A 19,506-nucleotide genomic window follows, 5' to 3' on the forward strand; every position below is an offset into this window, starting at 1 on the left:
TTGCTCTTCTCTTAAATATTACTGCTCCAGTAGTTGATGGCACTTAATAAAGCTGTTATCAGATGTGAAGGACGGTGACCTAGGTGGTAGAATGATGCGGGGCTGTTACGCTGAACGTAAGAACAAGCTGATTATAAGAATGTGGTTTTGTGGCAATGACCCTAGTGGTAAGATTGACACAGTTTTGTGCATCCCCTTCCTGCTCCTATTTGTGGTTTTGCATAAATTTCAACAGAAACTACAGCAGTGGTGACTAGTTGATCTGGGCTGCAACAGCCTCCCTGTCCTGTCCGTGACAGACACATCAGCTGTGCTGTGTGGTCTGATCTGTAAGAGGCAGCTGGTGGGCACTATCAATCAAGTCCAAAGACCTCCTGTATGCACCTGGGGTCTTGTAAGTGACATACAATCTGCTTCATAGTATGCTTTCTCTCTTTCAGCTGTTTCTTCTTCACTTGTAAAAATGATCTGATCTTTCTTAAAAACATAGATGTTGGCTAACCAACAACTCCTCCACTTTATTGCCGTCTTTTTGCTCATTGGCTTCTTAATGCAGTTGCCAACTGTTACAGTAAAGTATTCTCAACTCTCTTTTTCTCAAGTTTTTGCAAAGGCATCAGTTCTTTGTTGGTCGAATGTTATTAGGCACCCCAGCAACCAGTTTAAGCTGGGCTGGCATTTTTTAATGGGAAGAGTAGCGATACACGCTAATGAAAGGTGTACAGAAAATAGAATTGTTACAAGGTACAGGGTTTCTTTTGCAGCCATCATGTAAAAAGCCCAATAAAGAGAGAGCTTTGCTGAATGTAGTAATGGGAAACTAGCCAAAATAAATGAGTAGTGAGCTTGGGGCACATCTAGACATCAGTGGTCTCAGAATAGCAAGGTTGAAAATAAATCTCGATCAATGATTTTTAGAAGAATGAAATTAATATAAATCAACTGGAAAGAATTATTGATGATGACATAGCTGCAGTTGAATATATTTTCCATGATCAGTAGCGTTGAGAAATATAACCCACTGGAAAGCAGACATATCAAATGAATATCAAATAAATATCAACTAGCAAACGTCAAAAAAAGATAAATTGAAACCAAAGCAAAAACAAATACAAAATGTCTAAGTTTTAAAATTTTGTGTTTATCTGTGGGGAATAATTAGGTGTACATTGATACATAATAATGGAGAAATAAATCTAAATGGCAGGGCAAAAATAAACAGTCAAATTATTGAGGAATGAAAAATAGACATGCGGTTGAAGCTTTTCATCTTGCACTCATCAGGAGATATGCAAGAATACATCAAAGGCTTCAACACTTCATCCTGCAGAAGAGAAAAGTGTTGCTCAGTTGATAAATGTGGTGCCCACAGCAACAAAGAAACCTTGCTAACCAGTCAGCACCCTTTCAACAACTCAAAAGTACTTGTAGAAACATTGCCTAAGTAATTTTTGTGGCAGGGGTGATTTTGAAAGAGGAGATCAAAGAGCATCAAGAAGTAAAAATATTAATAGAAGAAAATTTATAAATTCATAAAACTTTGGATACAATTCCTGGTCCACATAGATTACATTTGCACTTTGTTACAACCTACAACCTGGGAAATTGTGCTGATGTTTGAGCCCCACGGCTTCTAGGGATACTGCAAAAGTGAAATGATTTAATCAAATGTACACAGTCCTTGGAAACTTGGGTCAGAACCCTGGAATTCCCTCCACGAAGTAATTTTGTGTTTATCTACAGCATAAAGACTAAAGCAGTTCAAGAATGCAGCCTAAAACCCCTATCTCCAGGGCAACTAAGGAGGGGAGAGAAAAGCTTCCAACCAATAGTGCACCCATCTCTTTCTTGAGTGAATTAAGCGATTAAAAAGAAACAGCTTAATGGGATCAGGTTAACGGTAAACACTGACCAGGTTCCTATATTAAGTTCTAGCCATAAGTAAATGAAGCTATGAACTATTGAAATATGGCTGTATTAGTTACATCTTAACCCCCATTGAAGTCTCTTGGACGCGCACACAAACAAAAAAGAAAAATTGATTGAGTCCAGGAAAAAGTTCTGGAAAACTCAATCCAATAGCATCAATCCACAAGGTTCAATGACATTCCTTTTGCTTGCCAAAGCCACCACTTCAGTCCCCTTTTTTCAGGCTTGCAGGAGGCACAAGGTGATTTGTACACTGAGTTCACAGTTTCTTGCAGATTGTTTAAAGGCAACTTAAGGCATCTAATAGGAAAATGTAATTGGCTTTCCTTGACTCCAAGATTCTTTCTGCAGTGAAAGAGTGACACAGAACCTGTTTTCCAGGTCTGGACTTTACTTCCCCTCAATAGTAAGCACTCAGTCTATTCACTTATCTGGGAGGTGATCATGGAGTTGCTGCCAAGGTGGTGAATTCTATCATCTGCAACTGATCACAATTGCAAACCAATTGGTGATCTGTTCACTGAATTTCATTTCATGTCCACACCCTGGTTCTATGCCATTTTATTCTTCCCATTCCTCTTCTCTCTTCCCCCTCCCCCTGTCCACTCACTCTGACCCCACACCCCTTCCCCAAATGGCTTGAACAAAGCAGTACAAACACAACTCTCACTGAGTGCAAATAACTTATTTTCCGAGGTGCTGCATTTCTTCCCACAGTCCTTGGTGTTTTAAAACAAAATTGGCCCATAATCCAAAATAAAGATAAACGAAAAGGTGAAATATTCATAAAATAAGAGGTGAGAAAGGTGACAGCTGAACCATAATTAAATTTAATTAAGTAATTTTAAAATAATATAGTGAATACTTAATACATTTCTTTTAATTAAAGGCAATCAATGAAGCTTAAGGAACTATAGATAATATGTGTCACTTTAGAAGCAGGATAGTCATCGAATCCTTGTTCAAATCATACAGAAACTGAAAATCTATAACAGTGTGAATTATAGAAGGTTTGATCAACTGAATTATTGGAAGTAGTGGAATGGATTAAACTAATGCAGTTGTTCTCGATATCCACGTGGCTTTCATTTAGTTGTTACACAGGGTCAAGTTTTAGATCAGAAGCTGGAATTAGGGCAAGTCACAGAATGCCCTCTCAGACTGGCAGAAATGTTGGAAGCTGTATTGTGTTGGGATCACTTCAGTTTACATAAATTAGTCTTGAATTGGAAGTGCAATCTAAAAATTGAACAAAATGAAGAAAATAGGAATGACTTTGTGAAAATGGATGTGTATTTGGCAAATGAAGTTGGTATATTTAGGTGGGAAGGGTAGCAAGGACATGCATTACCTGGGAAAGTTGAGTGAAATATGAGGAAAGGCTGAATATGTTAATGAAGTTAGGTGATAAATAGAAGGAATGGGGCGTAAACATCAAGAGGGCAAGTAGCTTGTTTCTAGGCTCGAAGTGTTAAGGTGTATTACAATATATTTATGAAGTTTAATTTCCAGCGACGACATCAATCGTTAGTCGGGAAAACCGAACAAGTTTTTCCTAACCTAGGAGGGTAGTATTCTCTCCGGCTCACTATCTTTAAAATTTGAGCCATTGGGACTGGTTTGCCACTAATCCAGTAGTGAGAATATTTTGTGCTCACAGTCAAAACAAATATTTGCCTGGTTAGTTTTGTTTTGAGCATTGGTTCAATAATCTTGTTGAACGTTTGGTTTGACAGTTAAAAGTGGTTAGAGATTTTATTTCAGTTTGGCAGTTTTTGACAAGATGTTGCTGCTGTGTATTTGGTAGCGAAGTTATTAGACATTTTGGAAGATTCCTTATGTCTGATACTTAATAACGGTGACTGTAGCAGCTGGTATAAAATCCATGTGCAGGATACAGATATGTGAATAAGATATAGAAGCAAAATTTTAAAAATCCTTCCTTTGCAGAATATTTATCTTTTGGAAAGTCTGTGCCCAAAATGATTGGGTGTGAGCCCATTAGATAATTTTGAGTTGTTGATGATTAATATTTTCTTTTGCTGTGCCTTTCAATCCTTTCCACAAACACTTCACACTTTCTCTTTTTTCCATTCATATTTTCATCTTGCTGCTTTGATTTTTCTTGCATTAAATGTTGCCTTTTTTTCTCTGATAACTCAGCCTGCAGTTGTTGCAATCCCAGAATCAGGGGAATGAACACATTTTAACAAGAAAAGAAAATGTGCCACATATCTCTATACTGAAAGGTTTCAGTGGGAACTGGGGCACCGTAGCTGAGGGGCTCGAATTGCCTTTGAGTTCTGTGTATTAAAACCTGTTTAAACCACTTCTGTTCAACCTTGAAGCTTTACCAACATGCTGAAGAACAAACAGCCTCCAACGGTGAGCATTCGAGCAACGATGCAGCAGCAGCAACTGGCAAGTGCCAGAAACCGCCGTTTGGCGCAGCAAATGGAGAACAGGCCCTCTGTCCAAGCTGCTCTCAAGTTGAAGCAGGTGAGCAACAACTTCCTGGTGACGTTTTCTTCTCCATCATCTCAGGATTTCCATGGCATGCGTCATTCTCCAGTTTGCTTTCTCAAAATGGCCTGCTGCTCTACATCCGATGGTCGTACTCTCCAACCAGCTGTTAATCCGAATGTAAAAATTAATGTGAGTGATAGCACCTTTTCCTCGTTTCCTTCCTCCATGGAGGAAACTGTATAGTGACTTCGTCTTCAGCTATATTGAAATCAAAGGAGCTCTTATGGAGAATTGCAGGCATGAGAATACTGAATCATGAGCCTTACTGACTGACCACTACTTTTTTCTGGAAGCTTTTGGATCTTGATTTTTTTTCCATGATTTCAGGTGCTGATAGCAATTTAATGTGTAGAAGCATTTCAAATTCACCTAAACCCCTAAAGAAATGGTACCATTTATATAGTAGTTCAAGGAAAATAGTCATTCCGTAGTAAGTTAAAGTGATATCTTTGGGGGTGTATTTTTTAGGTGGGAGGATAAAAACAACTGTACAAATCTGCTCCCCAGCCCTGAGTGTATGGTACGATGTGACTTCTCACTGGGTTCAAATTGTATTGAAGGAAAAGATTTCTAATATGTAAACTTTGGAGAAAATGCAAGGCTTCAGAATGACATGGCTTCAGTGAGTATAAGTCTTTCTCCCAATTAGGGGAAGTACTTTAGCTCAAATTTGTACGGATGCTAACGTGAAATACATAAAAAGAAGAAACATGAATTTTCTTTTCCTCTGGCAGGTCCTAAGTTGTATGTGTAAATACAGATTCTCAAAGTTTTTCTATTTGAACTAATACAAGCATTCAATGTTTTTCTATCTGTTAGAATATAACTAATTTGTCAGAAACTTGGTGATTTGGTGACTCGTGCTAGTGAGTCATTTTCAGGGTGATTGTACATGAGTACTTTTGCATATTTTGTTGTGGTTATCCATTTTGTGGTTTAATTTTGTATTTTAGCAGCTCTTCTCTGTATGCGGAGGCAATGTCCCTGATGGTAGTCTTGCTGGACTGTTAACCCAGAGACCCAGATAATATTCTGGGAAGCTGGGTTCAAATCCCACCATAGCTAATGGTAAAATCTGTTTTCAATGCAAAATAATCTGGAGTTCAAATCTAACAATGACTATGAGATAGTTGTTCACTGTCATAAAAATCCTGTAGAATTCACTGGTTCCTTTAGGGAAGGAAACTGCTTCCCTTAACTGGTCTGGTTTATATGTGACTCCAGATTTTGAATAATGTGGCTGATTATTAACTGACCTCTGGATCATTATGGATAGATGATAAATGCTGGCCTAGCCACTGCCCATATTTTGTGAATGAATTTTTGAAAAGGTATTTCCTGGGAAACCTGTAAATCAAAGATTTAATTTCTTGTGATAAGGATTCAGCTGTGGTGATGAGAGGGGCTTACTTGTGAATTTTGAGTACCAGGCATTAATGTTTTAAAGGTTTTCTTGTAACATCTTCATGAGACTGTAGGAATAGGAGAAGGCAAATCAACGTAGGTCTGTTACGCTCTTCGTTTAAATTGTGACAAATCATCTGCTTGAAATCCATTTTCCGGCACTGTTTTCATATCTGTTGATGTTGTTCTTAAATTCTTATTGCTTTCTGGATTGAACGTGATTACTGAGCTTCCACAGCTCTGATGTATTCACCACCTGCTGAGTGAAGAAATTTTCTCATCTCAGTCTTAATTCACCTTCCCCTTTTATTCTGAGATCCCTGATTCTTGACTTAGCAACCAGGGAAATTGTTCAAGTACCCCGTCATGCCTAATAAGAATATTGTGAATTTTATTGAGATCAACGCTGATAGCAAGTTTTGAGAAAATTTGTGGCTCAGATTGAGGTTCTGGATGTAGGTTTGTTCGCTGAACTGGAAGGTTCGTTTTCAGATGTTTCGTCACCATACTAGGTAACATCAGTGAGCCTTCAAATGAAGCGCTGATAGCACAGCCTGCTTTCTTTTTGTTTGGGTTTCCTTGGGTTAGTGATGTCATTTCCTGTTCTTTTTCTCAGGGGGTGGTAAATGGGGTCCGAGTCAGCGTGTTTGTTTGGAATACCATTCATCTAGGAATTCTGTGTGTGGCTCTGTTTGGTTTGTTCTAGGATGGGAATGGTGAGAGTGGATCAATACCGTCACGCCAGTAAGGGTATTATTGATGCAACACATCCAACAAGCAGATAAAACTCGTCCAGAAATCCTAGCCACTCTCCCCTACATCTAAGACATCTCGGAAATGACTGCCAGACTACTCAAACTTCTTGGCATCGTGGGAGCTCACAAACCAACCAACACAGTAAAACAGCAGCTAATGAACTTGAAAGACCCTATACAGACAACAAAAAACTAACATCATTTACAAAATATCTTTCAAGAACTGTGGCAAACAGGCAGAAAAGTAGCCACCAGGATACATGAACATCAACTAGCCACAAAAACACATGACCCACTCTCACTAGTATCTTTACATACAGATGAGGAAGGACACCACTTCGACTGGGACAACACATCCATCCTAGGACAGGCCACCAGAGACACGCATGAGAATTCCTAGAAGCATGGAATTCCAACCGTAACTCTTATCAACAAACACATTGACTTGGATCCCATTTACCGGCCCCTGAGAAAAAGAACAGGAAATTACATCACAACAGGAAATGATGTCACCAACCCAAGGAAACCTAAACACAAATGCAAAGTAGGCCATGGCACCAGTGCTTCATCTAGAGGCGCCCTGATGATAACAATTATGGTTATGACTCGTCTGAAAACTAACCTTCCAGCTCAGCGAGCAAGCCTACATCCATCAATTCTGATTTCAAAACTCTGAACAATATAGACCAGTTCCCTTAATCTCTCCTCAAAACAAGCTGTCTCATCACCTGTTCAGTTGCTGAAATCCTGAAAATTTGATTATTACTAAGATTAATATGCCAGCAGACTGGAGGGTGGCTAATGTGCCTTTATTTAAGAAATGCTGTCAGGAGAAGCCTGGGAATAGTAGACCTTAGAGTCTACCATCAGTGGTGGGTAAGTTGTTGAAGGTGAATCTGAAAGATAGAATTTACGTGCATTTGATTAGGGATAGTCAGCATGGTCTTGTGCAAAGGAAATCGTATCTGTCAAACTTTAGTTTTTTTGAGGAAGGAACCAAAAAGATTGAGGCAGAGCAGTAGACATTGTTTACTTGGCCTTTGCTTCAGACCAGGCAACATCCTGGTAGATCTCCTCTGCACCTTTTTCCAATGCTCCCACATCCTTCCTGTAATGGGGCGAACAGAAGTGCGCACAATATTCCAAGTGTGGCCGCATTAGCATTTTGTACAGTTGCAGCATGACCTCATGGCTCCGGAACTCAATCCCTCTACCAATAAAATGTAATACACGGTATGCTGCCTTAACAGCACTATCAACCTGGGTGGCATCTTTCAGGGATCTATGTACATTGACACCAAGATCCCTCTGCACGTCCACACAACCAAGAATCTTTCCATTGACCCAGTATTCTGCTTCCTGTTGTTCTTCCCAAGTGAATCACCTCATTTATCTACATTGAACTCCATTTGCCACCATTCAGCCCAGTTCTGCAGTTTATCCAAGTCCCCCTGCAACATTCTTCCACACTATCAACCACTCCACCGACTGTGGTTCCATCTGCAAACTTACTAACCTGTGTTCAAGTCGTTTATAAAAATGACAAATAGCAATGATCCCAAAACAGATCCTTGTGGCACACCACTAGTAATTGGAATTCAGGCTGAATATTTTCCATCAACCACAGCTTATTGCCTCCTTACAGAAAGCCAGTTTCTAATCCAAACTGCTAAATCACCTTCAATCCCATGCTTCTGCATTTTCTCCAATAGCTTATCATGCGGAACCTTATCAAAGGCTTTGTTGAAGTCCATGTACACCACATCAACTGCCCTACCCTCATCCTCATGTTTGGTCACCTTCTCAAAAAACTCATGTTTGTGAGACCAAAAAAGAGAAAATGTTGGAAAATCTCAGCAAGTCTAGCAGCATCTGTAAGGAGAGAAAAGAGCTGAAGTTTCAAGTCTAACTGACCCTTTGTCAAAGCTTAAAAGGAGAAATAGGAAGGGATTTATACTAGGCTGAGAGAAGTGAGTCATGGCTCCAGAAGCAAAGGTAGCAATAAAGAGGTGATAATAGTGCATTGAGATATTATAATGAGATTAGGGGCTGTGAACGACCAAGGCTGAAGCCAGTGCTATGTGACAAAATATGTGGGGGATGGGGACGATGGGTGAAGCAGAGACAAAATGGAAAACAGGGGAGAAGGGTAGCAAAGGGGGGAAGAGGAGAGGAAAAGTTGACGAGAGAGTGGGGAGCGAGAGAAAGAGAGACCATCAAGAAATAGGAGATACAGAACAGTGTTAGAAATATGTTTTTTTAAAAAATTAAATAAAATTATGGAGCAGAATGAAAACAGAGGGGTCGAGATGGGATAATCATCTGAAGTTGTTGAATTCATTGTTGAGACTGGCAAGCTGTAACATGCCTAGTCTGAAGATGAGATGCTGTTCCTCCAGTTTGCGTTGAGCTTCACTGAAACATTGTCGCAGGCCAAGGACAGACAGGTGGGTATAGGATGGTGGTTAAACTTGGAGGTGGTGGTGCTCCATTGTATCTGCTGACCTTGTTGCAGTCATGAGTTTCAAACCAGTCATGTTCTCCAAGAATCAAATCTGTTTGTAATATTTGTAAATGATTTGGATGAAAATGTAGACGGTCTGGTTTGGAAGTTTGCAGGCAACATGAAAATTAGTCAAATGATGAAAAGTGAGGAAGATTATCCAAGGATTTAGCACAATATAGAGGAGAATTTGATGGATGGTGAGTTGAGGCTATGTTGATGTTTTTTTTAAAAAAAAGTGGTTGGTTATTCTGAAAAGCATTAAGACAGACAAGCCCTTAGGACATGATGGGAGCTATCTCTGAATACTGAGGGAGGAATTGTAATCTTTGTAATGTGTTTACTCATAGAGGACAGAGAATGGGCAATATTGTTTCTTTGTTGAAAAAAGTAACAAGGATAATCCAGGAAATTACAAGTCATTGAGCTGGGTCAGTGGGTAAGGAAATTATTAGAGAAAATTCTTGAGGACAGGATTTACTTGCATTGGGAAAGTATGGCTTTATATGGGGAACATCATGTCTCTCAAACTTCATTTAGTTTTTGGAGGAAGTGACAAAAATGAGAACAAGCAGCTGGTTTGGGTTGCCTATGTGGACTATAGCAAGACCTTTTGACAGTCTTTTCATGGCATGCTGATACAGAAGGTGAATTAACATGAGATCCAGTGAGCTTTAAGATGGCTACTGAACCGGCTTGGTCATAGAAGACAGAGTAATGGTGGAAAGATGCTTTTCTGACTGGAGATCTGTGACCAATGCTGGGACCCCTGCTGTTTGTAATATATATAAATGATTTGGAGAAGAATGTATGTGTTATGATAAGTTTGTGATGAACAAAGATTGGGTGAGTTGCAGATAGAAGATTGCCAAAGGATACAGCAGACATAGATAGGTTGGAGATGTGGGTAGAAAAATTTAATCTGGGCAAATGCAAGGTAATGCATTTTGGAAGTTCTAATGCAGGAGGGAAGTATAGAAGAAATGGCAGAACTGTTAGAACCATTATCATAGAGGGATCTAGGCATACAGATCCACAGTTGCCTGGAAGCAAAAATGGAAGTGCATAACATTGTCAAGTAAGTGTATGGCATCCTTGCTTTCATTGGTTTGGGCATGAGAGGATAAAAATTGGCAAGTCACACATTGCACCTATAAAGATCTTGGGCCACGTTTGGAATACTGCATGCAGTTCTGGTTGCCATACTACCAGAACAATGTGGAGGCTTTGGCGAAAGTACAGACAAGGTTTGAAGTGTATTAGCTATGAAGAAAGATTGGACAAACTTGGCTAGTTTTGACTTAAATGTTGGAGGCTGAGGGACAACTTGATAGAAGTTTACAAAATTGAGGCGTGGTTAGTCAGTTTTTTTTCCCAGGGTTGAAAAAGGTTTGGTGGGGTGGTTTTAAAGGAGAGGTGAGAAGTAAATTCTTTCTACAAGAGAGTAAGTGCCTGGATTGCGCTGCATTTGGAGGTGACAGACGTCGATACGTTAGCGGAGTTTTGAGAGGGATCTCTACAGATACATGAACAGACAGGGATTAGAGGGATATGGACCACTTAAAGACAGGCTTTTTGTTTAGAAAGGCATCATGTCGATGCAGGCATGGTGGGCCAAAGGGCCTTTTCCTGTGCTGTACTATTCTTTGTTCCTTAGTTCCAGGGCTGAGGAGTTTCAATAATTTGAAGACAGTTGAGAGGAGGAACACTGTTTTTCCATGTAGAAAAAAAGCACAGGAAATCTGATAAAAGTATTCAAAATTGTGTTGGTCTTCATAGATTAGGTGGAGTCATAGAGATGTACAGCATGGAAACAGACCCTTCGGTCCAACCTGTCCACGCCGACCAGATATCCCAACCCAATCTAGTGCCACCTGCCAGCACCCGGCCCATATCCCTCCAAACCATTCCTATTCATATATCCATCCAAATGCCTCTTAAATGTTGCAATTGTACCAGCCTCCACCACATCCTCTGGCAGCTCATCTCACACACGTACCACCCTCTGCATGAAAAAGTTGTCGTTTATGTCGCTTTTATATCTTTTTCCCCTCTCGCCCTAAACCTATGCCCTCTTGTTCTGGACTCCCCGATCCCAGGGAAAATACTTTGATCTATTTGTCCTACCCATGCCCCTCATAATTTTGTATACCTCTATAAGGTCACCCCTCAGCCTCCGCTCCAGGGAAAACAGCCCCATCCTGTTCAGCCCCTCCCTACAGCTCAAATCCTCCAATCCTGGCAAGATCCTTGTAAATCTTTTCTGAACCTTTTCAAGTTTCACAACGTCTTTCCAATAGGAAGGAGACAAGAATTGCATGCAATATTCCAACAGTGGCCTAACCAATGTCCTGTACAACCGCAACATGACCTCCCAACTCATGTACTCAATACTCTGACCAATAAAGGAAAGCATACCAAACACCACCTTCACTATCCTACCTACCTGTGACTCCACTTTCAAGGAGCTATGAACCTGCACTCCAAGGTCTCTTTGTTCAGCAACACTCCCTAGGACCTTACCATTAAGTGTATAAGTCCTGCTAAGATTTGCTTTCTCAAAATGCAGCACCTCGCATTTATCTGAATTAAACTCCATCTGCCACTTCGCAGCCCATTGGCCCATCTGGTCGAGATCCTGTTGTAATCAGAGGTAACCTTCTTGGCTGTCCACCTCCAATTTGGTGTCATCTGCAAACTTATTAACTGTACCTCTTATACTCGCATCCAAATCATTGATGTAAATGAAAAAAAAGGACCCAGCACTGATTGCTAAATTGCCCATAGTGTTAGGTAAATGGGTAAATGTAGGGGAATGGGTGGTTTGTGCTTCGGCGGGTCGGTGTGGACTTGTTGGGCTGAAGGGCCTGTTTCCACACTGTAAGTAATCTTATCTAATCTGAGCCTTGTGGCACTCCACTGGTCACAGGCCTCCAGTCTGAAAAGCAACCCTCCACCACCACCCTCTGTCTTCTACCTTTGAGCCAGTTCTGTATCCAAATGACTAGTTCTCCCTGTGTTCCCTTTATAGATAGAGGAAAGGCTTTATTTTATCATGTGATGAAGGGCTTCTTAGGACAAAAGCTTCAACAGGATAGGTCTATTTCTATTGAAATGTACAAAAATGAGAGATGTTCTTGAAACACAATATGCCGAGGGAAGTTGGCAGCGCTGGGTCTGAGAGGAAGTTCTCTTTATAGAAAAACAAGAAATTGGAGATGCTGTTTAAGAATAAGTTTTTTGCTTTTAACTTTTGAGATGAGGGCAATTTCTTTTTTCATGGGCACTTGTGTGGAATTATCTTCCCCGAATGTGGTGGAGGCTGGGTCTTTATCTAATGCAGTCTTGAATACATTTAGTCTTTGAGAGATGAGGAAGTTAAGGCTAATGGACTGTAGGCTGTTTGGTGGATTTGAGACCAGAGCCATTAAGCCATGATCTTATTGAATGGTGGCATATACTCAGAAGGGCTGAATGGCTTACTCCTGTTTCTGTGTTCATGTTGCTTTTGAATGTGAAACTGCGTTTATCAGCATATCCTACAAAGCACAGAACACAATTGTGTAGATCTTGAATTATATCTGTATTCGAAAGTTAATTTTGTGACTTTATGGCCCAGAAGAGTCTGAAACAGCGTCTAGGTAAGAGCAACATCCAAGCACGATTGGGGCGACCAGTGGGAACTTTGGCCCGAGGACCAATTATTGGTCGGGGATCACCAAGAGGAGGCGTGCGTCTTGGCCGTGGTGGACGTGGAGGTGCGAGAGGAGGGCTTCCTCTTCGAGGTAGGTAATATTCTGGTCGTCAAGAGGTCACTGCAGTACATTGAGTTGGATAGAAGTGGTTGCTATCAGTGGTTGGATATAAGTAATCCATGATGGAGTTGCGGACCCATTGCCTCTGAAATCAGTTGGTGCGACTGAACCCAAGTTAATTAGGTCAGGGTAGACTGTTGCCCTGATTTTATTGCATTGAAAACTACCTGATGAACTGAAATGTTTGGGACATGTTGAGAATATGCGAGATGACTTATAGTACTGGTCTACCTTTTTGCAAGCAGACTTCAGGGACTAAGGTAGGAAATTGCAAAACAATACTTCAAAGGTTATGATCTCCTCGTTTCCACACAGTAGTGACTACAAGACTAGATGGATTGAGCGATGAAACAAGAGGGAGGGCTTTAGATTCTTCAGGCATTAGCTCTGTTTGAGTGTGTTGGGAACTGTGAAAGTTGGACAGGTTATGTCTGCACTGGAGTGGGATTAGTATCTTTGCAGGCTGGTTTGCTGATATTATTGAGGTGGATTTAAACTAGTTTGGGAGGGAAATGGAATCCCGCCAATTAATTCAGAGGAAAGAGAAGCTGATGTAGAATTAGAAGCTAAACTACAATTGAGCGAATCTAGAAGGCCGAGAAAACGTACACTCGATAAGGAAAAATGTTTAATGAGGCCAAGTGAAATATGTTAATTTAAAGAGTCAGAGAAATAAGCAAGATGGGCTGAAGGTTCAAGCGTGCAGGAGTATAATACAGCTATGTTGGAGTATGACTGCAGTTTGCAGGTGACAGGTTTGACAACTGAACATTGCTGGTTACAGCATGCAGACAGGGTAGATTTCGCAAGGGTTGGGGATTGACAAAGAGTCTCAGTATTGCTTAGAATCAGTGAAGGTGGTTGATATCTTGGAAGGATCATTAAATGAGGTCAAGTTGATCTCATAGGCAAACAGACCATCAAATGTCTACTTTAGGCTGCCAAACTGTCATGGAGAGATAAAGGATTAAATTTGTAAATTACAGAGAGGCATAAAATAATAAAGGATTTCAACTACTCCAGTATCAGCTAGGATAGTTTTAGTGCACAAAAGGGAAAGGTTGAACGAACAAATCTAGATCTCCTGGAATGACAGACGTTGAGATGAAGAAGAAAAAGTGTGATTATGACAGGTGTCAGGCAGGAAATATAATTGAAAACCAAGAGGAATACACCAGAATCAGGAGGTGATAAAACATCATAGATCCAAAGAGGAATCGTGAGGCAAGACTGTTGACCAATGTAGCCTGTGGTCCTAAAGTATCTATGTAGGCATAGAAAGAGAGGTAAAGAGGAGAGGGCCAGTTTTAAATTTAAGGGGATTTGCACATGGAGATTGGGGCATAGCTGCAATATTAAATGAATGTTTTACATCTGCCTTTACCAAGAAGTTAGCGGCTTCATAATTATAATTGCCTTATTCTTTCTGTATTTTGTTATGGCCTTAGGTCAGGGTCCAAACCGAGGACGTGGTGGAGTTCCACGATTAGGATTAAAACGTGGTGGAATGAGAGGTCGAGGAGGCCTGGGCCGAGGAGGTCCACCTGGACGAGGAGGTATCAGTGGCAGAGGTTAGTGCGAGTCCTGATGAAATGCATATGTCACTGTCAGCCTTATTAAATTTTGCCTTTGTTTTCAATAATGACTGACCACAACTCATCAGGGACAGTTATAAAATAGTGGGTAAAATATGGATAAATACTGGCATGGGAATTGGAGGAAAATCTCAAGTTTTAATTCAGCACACTAATAAAGTCTCAGCACGGAAATGGGCCCTTTGGTCCAGCTCTTTCGTGGCGACCAAGTTTGCCAAAGTAAACTGGTCCCATCTTCCTGCATTTGGCCCAGTTCCCTCTAAACCTTCCTATTAATGTACCTATCCAGATGACTTTTAAGTGTTATAACTGTATCTGAAGCTGCCACTTCCTCGGCAGTTCACTGCCCGTTTGAACCACCTTTGTGCAAAGTCATTTTTTAAAAATCTTGCTCCTCTTGCCTTAAAAAAAAGTCCTCTAATTTTGAACTCCTCTATCCTAGAGAAAACACCGTTGCTATTCATCTTCTTCATACCTGTCATGATTTTATAAACCTGTATAAAGTCACTCCTCAATCTCCCATGCTGCAGTTGAGAAAAGTCCCAGCTAGGCAGCATGGTTTTGTGCAGGGAAGGTCATGACTTACAAACCTAATAGAATTCTTTGAAGAGGTGACAAAGTTGATTGACGAGGGAAGGGATGTACATGTCACACACATGGACTTTAGTAAGGCGTTTGATAAGGTTCCCCATGGTGAGTTGATGAAAAAGGCGAAATAGCATGGGGGCCAGGGTGTTCCAGCCAAATAGATGGAGAAACAGGAGACAGAGGGTAATCGTGAAAGGGTGCTTCTCAAAATGGAGACCTGTTAACAGGGATCCGTGCTGGGACCACTGTTGTTTGTGATATACATAAATGATTTGGAGGAAGGTGTAGGTTGCCTCATTAGCATGTTTATGGATGACACTAAGATTGGTGGAGTAGCAGATAGTGAAGAGAACTGTCAGAATACAGCAGAATATTTATAGTTTGGAGAGATGGGCAGAGAAATGGCAATTGAGGGTTTGGTTAAGAAAAAGAAGGAAGCATATGTCAGGTATAGACAGGATAGATCGAGTGAATCCTTAGAAGAGTATAAAGAAAGTAGGAGTATACTTAAGAGGGAAATCAGGAGGGCAAAATGGGGACATGAGATAGCTTTGGCAAATAGAATTAAGGAGAATCCAAAGGGTTTTTACAAATATATTAAGGACGAAAGGGTAACTAGGGAGAGAATAGGGCACCTCAAAGATCAGCAAGGTGGACTTTGTGCGGAGCCACAGAAATGGGGGAGATACTAAATGAATATTTTGCATCAGTATTTACTGTGAAAAGGATATGGACGATATAGACTGTAGGGAAATAGATGGTGACATCTTGCAAAATGTCCAGGTTACAGAGGAGGAAGTGCTGGGTGTCTTGAAACAGTTAAAGGTGGATAAATCCCCAGGACCTGATCAGGTGTACCCGAGAACTCTGTGGAAAGCTAGAGAAGTGATTGCTGGGCCTCTTGCTGAGATATTTGTATCATCGATAGTCACAGGTGAGGTGCCAGAAGACTGGAGGTTGGCAAACGTGGTGCCACTGTTTAAGAAGGGTGGAAAGGACAAGCCAGGGAACAATAGACCAGTGACCTCTGTGGTGGGCAAGTTGTCGGAGGGAATCCTGAGGGACAGGATGTACGTGTACTTGGAAAGGCAAGGACTGATTTGGGATAGTCAACATGGCTTTGTGCATGGGAAATCATGTCTCACAAACTTGATTAGTTTTTTTAAGAAGTAACAAAGAAGATTGATGAGGGCAGAGCAGTAGATGTGATCTATATGGAAGGCGTTTGATAAGGTTCCCCATGGAGACTGATTAGCAAGGTTAGATCTCACGGAATACAGGGAGAATTAGCCATTTGGATACAGAACTGGCTCAAAGGTAGAAGACAAAGGGAGGGTTGTTTTTCAAACTGGAGGCCTGTGACCAGTGGAGTGCCACAAGGATTAGTGCTGCGTCCTCTACTTTTTGTCACTTACATAAATGATTTGGATGTGAGCATAAGAGGTACAGTTAGTAAGTTTGCAGATGACATCAGAATTGGAGGTCTAGCAAAGAGGGTTACCTCAAATTACAACAGGATCTGGTCCAGATGGCCAATGGGCTGAGAAGTGGCAGATGGAGTTTAATTCCGATAAATGCGAGGTGCTGCATTTTAGGAAAACAAATCTTAGTATTTATACACTTCATAGTAAGGTCCTAAGGAGTGTTGCTGAACAAAGAGACCTTGGAGTGCAGGTTCATAGCTCCTTGAAAGTGGAGTCGCAGGTAGATAGGATAGTGAAGAAGGCGTTTGGTATGCTTTCCTTTATTGGTCAGTTAAAAATCTCAACACCAGGTTATAGTCCAACAGGTTTAATTGGAAGCACATTAGCTTTCGGAGCAACGCTCCTTCATCAGGTGATTGACTTATTGGTCAGAGTATTGAGTACAGGAGTTGGGAGTTATGTTGCGGCTGTACAGGACATTGGTTAGGCCACTGTTGGAATATTGTGTGCAGTTCTGGTCTCCTTCCTATCGGAAACATGTTGTGAAAGTTGAAAGGGTTCAGAGAAGATTTACAAGGATGTTTCCAGGGTTGTAGGATCTGAGCTACAGGGAGAGGCTAGGGGTGTTTTTCCTGAAGCGTCGGAGGCTGAGGGATGACCTTAGAGGTTTCCAAAATCGAGGGGCATGGCTAGGATAAATAGACAAAGTCTTTTCCGTGGGGTCGGGGAGTCCAGAACTAGAGGGCAGGTTTAAGGTGAGAAGGGAAAGATACAAAAGACACCTAAGAGGCACCCTCATGCAGAGGATGGTATGTGTATGGAATGAGCTGCCAGAGGATGTGGTGGAGGCTGGTACAATTGCAACATTTAAGAGGCATTTGGATGGGTATATGAATAGGAAGGGTTTGGAGGGATATGGGCTGGGCGCTGGCAGGTGGGACTAGATTGGGTTGGGATATCTGGTTGGCATGGACGAGTTGGACCGAAGGGTCTGTTTCCATGCTGTACATCTCTATGACTCTATGGAGTTTAATCCAGGCAAATACTAGCTGATGCATTTTGGAAGATCCAATTCAAGAGCGAGCTATACAGCAAATGGACAAGTCGTGGGGAAAATTGATGCACCGAGAGATCTGGGTGTTCAGGTCCATTGTTCCCTGAAGGTGGCAATGCAGGTCTGTAGAGTGATCAAGAAGGCATATGGTATGCTCTCCTTCATCGGATGGAGTATTGAGTACGAGAGCTGGCAGGTCATGTTACAATTGTATAAGACTTTGGTTCGGCCACATTTGGAATGCTGTATACAGTTCTGGTCGCCACATTTCCAAAAGGATTTGGATGCTTTGGAGAGGGTGCAGAGGAGGTTTGCTGGGATGTTGCCTGATATGGAGGGTGCTAGCTATGAGGAGAGGTTGAGATTATTTTCTTTGGAGAGGAGGTTGAGGAGGGTGTAGACAGGGTGGATAGCAAGAAACGTTTTCCCAGAGTGGTGAACTCAATTACTAGGGGTCACAAATTCCAAGTGAGAGGAGAAAAGATTAGATTAGATTCCCTACAGTATGGAAACAGACCCTTCAGTAACCCACCCAGACTCATTTCATAGAACACAGCACATTACAGCACAGAACAGGGCCTTCGGCCCTCAATGTTGCGCTGACCCGTGAACTATTCTCAGCTCATACCCCGACACTATCCCATCATTGTCCATGTTCTCATCCAAGGATTGTTTAAATCTCCCGAATGTGGCCGAGTTAACTACGTTGGCAGATAGGGCATTCCGCGCCCTTACCACTCTGAGTAAAGAACCTGCCTCTGATGTCTGTCTTAAATCTAATGTCCCTCAGTTTGTAGGTATGCCCCTTGTACAAGTTGACGTCATTATCCTAGGGTAGACAGTGAAAGTCTTTTTCCTATCTAACCTTCTGATCATCTTGTATGTCTCTATCAAATCCCCTCTTAGCCTCCTTCTTTGCAATGAGAAAGTCTCTCAGCCTTTCCTCAAAGACCTCCCTCCAGACCAGGCAACATCCTCGTAAATCTCCTCTGCACTTTTTCCAGTGCTTCCACATCCTTCCCGAAATATGTCGACCAGAACTACGCCACAATAGTGTGGCGGCACTAAGGTTTTGTATAGTTGCGGCATGATATTGTGGCTCTGGATCTCAATCCTTCTACACATGAAACCTAATACACTGTTTGCCGCCTTAACAGCACTATCAACCAACTTTCAGGGAATCTACGTACATGGACTCCAAGATGCCTCTGCACATCCACACTACCAAGATTCGTTCCATTGACCCAGTACTCTGCCTTCCTGTTATTCTTCCCAAAGTGCATCACCTCACATTTAGCTGCAGTGAACTCCATTTGCCACACCTCAGCCCAATCCTGCAGCTTATCTAAGTCCCCCTGCAATCTGTAACATTCTTCTAAACTGTCCATTATCCACCGACTTTAGTGTCATCTGCAAATTTACTAATCCATCCACCTATGCCTGCGTCTAAGTCATTATAAAAATGACAAACAGTAGTGGTCCCAAAACAGATCCTTGTGGCACACCACTAGTAACCAGACTCCAGCTGAATATTTTCCATCAACCACCACTTGCTGCCTTCTTTCAGAAAGCCAGTTTTTAATCCAAACTGCTAAATCACCCTCAATTCCATGCCTGTGCATTTTCTTCAAAGCCTACCATGTGGAACCTTATCAAAGGCTTTTCTGAAGTCCACGTATACCATGTCAACTGCCCTACCCTCATCTTTGGTCACCTTCTCAAAAAACTCATAGGTTTGTGAGACACGACCTGTCTGACGAAACCCTGTTGACTATCTGAAATCAAATTGTTGCTTGCTAGATGATTATAAATCTCATCTCTTATAATCCTTTCCAAAACCTTCCTACAACAGAAGGAAGGCTCACTGGTCTAGGTCTACTGCCCTTGTACAAGGGCACAACATTTGCAATCCT

At 41.5% G+C, this 19,506-nt stretch overlaps 1 protein-coding gene across 3 annotated transcripts in view; it reads left to right on the forward strand.

The window, feature by feature from the left end:
• chtopa (chromatin target of PRMT1a) overlaps positions 1-19,506 on the forward strand; it is a 42,492-nt gene that overhangs the window by 17,244 nt on the left and 5,742 nt on the right. For 2 of the 3 annotated variants that reach the window (XM_060820778.1, XM_060820780.1), the window contains exons 3-5: positions 4,278-4,428; positions 12,737-12,902; positions 14,381-14,503. In XM_060820778.1, the coding sequence (XP_060676761.1) occupies positions 4,278-4,428; positions 12,737-12,902; positions 14,381-14,503 (440 nt within the window). The remainder of the gene's footprint in view (positions 1-4,277; positions 4,429-12,736; positions 12,903-14,380; positions 14,504-19,506) is intronic. The other variant, XM_060820779.1, reaches the window with a different exon arrangement.

Source organism: Hemiscyllium ocellatum, chromosome 50 (genome assembly GCF_020745735.1).
Source record: "Hemiscyllium ocellatum isolate sHemOce1 chromosome 50, sHemOce1.pat.X.cur, whole genome shotgun sequence".
Lineage (NCBI taxonomy): Eukaryota > Metazoa > Chordata > Chondrichthyes > Orectolobiformes > Hemiscylliidae > Hemiscyllium > Hemiscyllium ocellatum.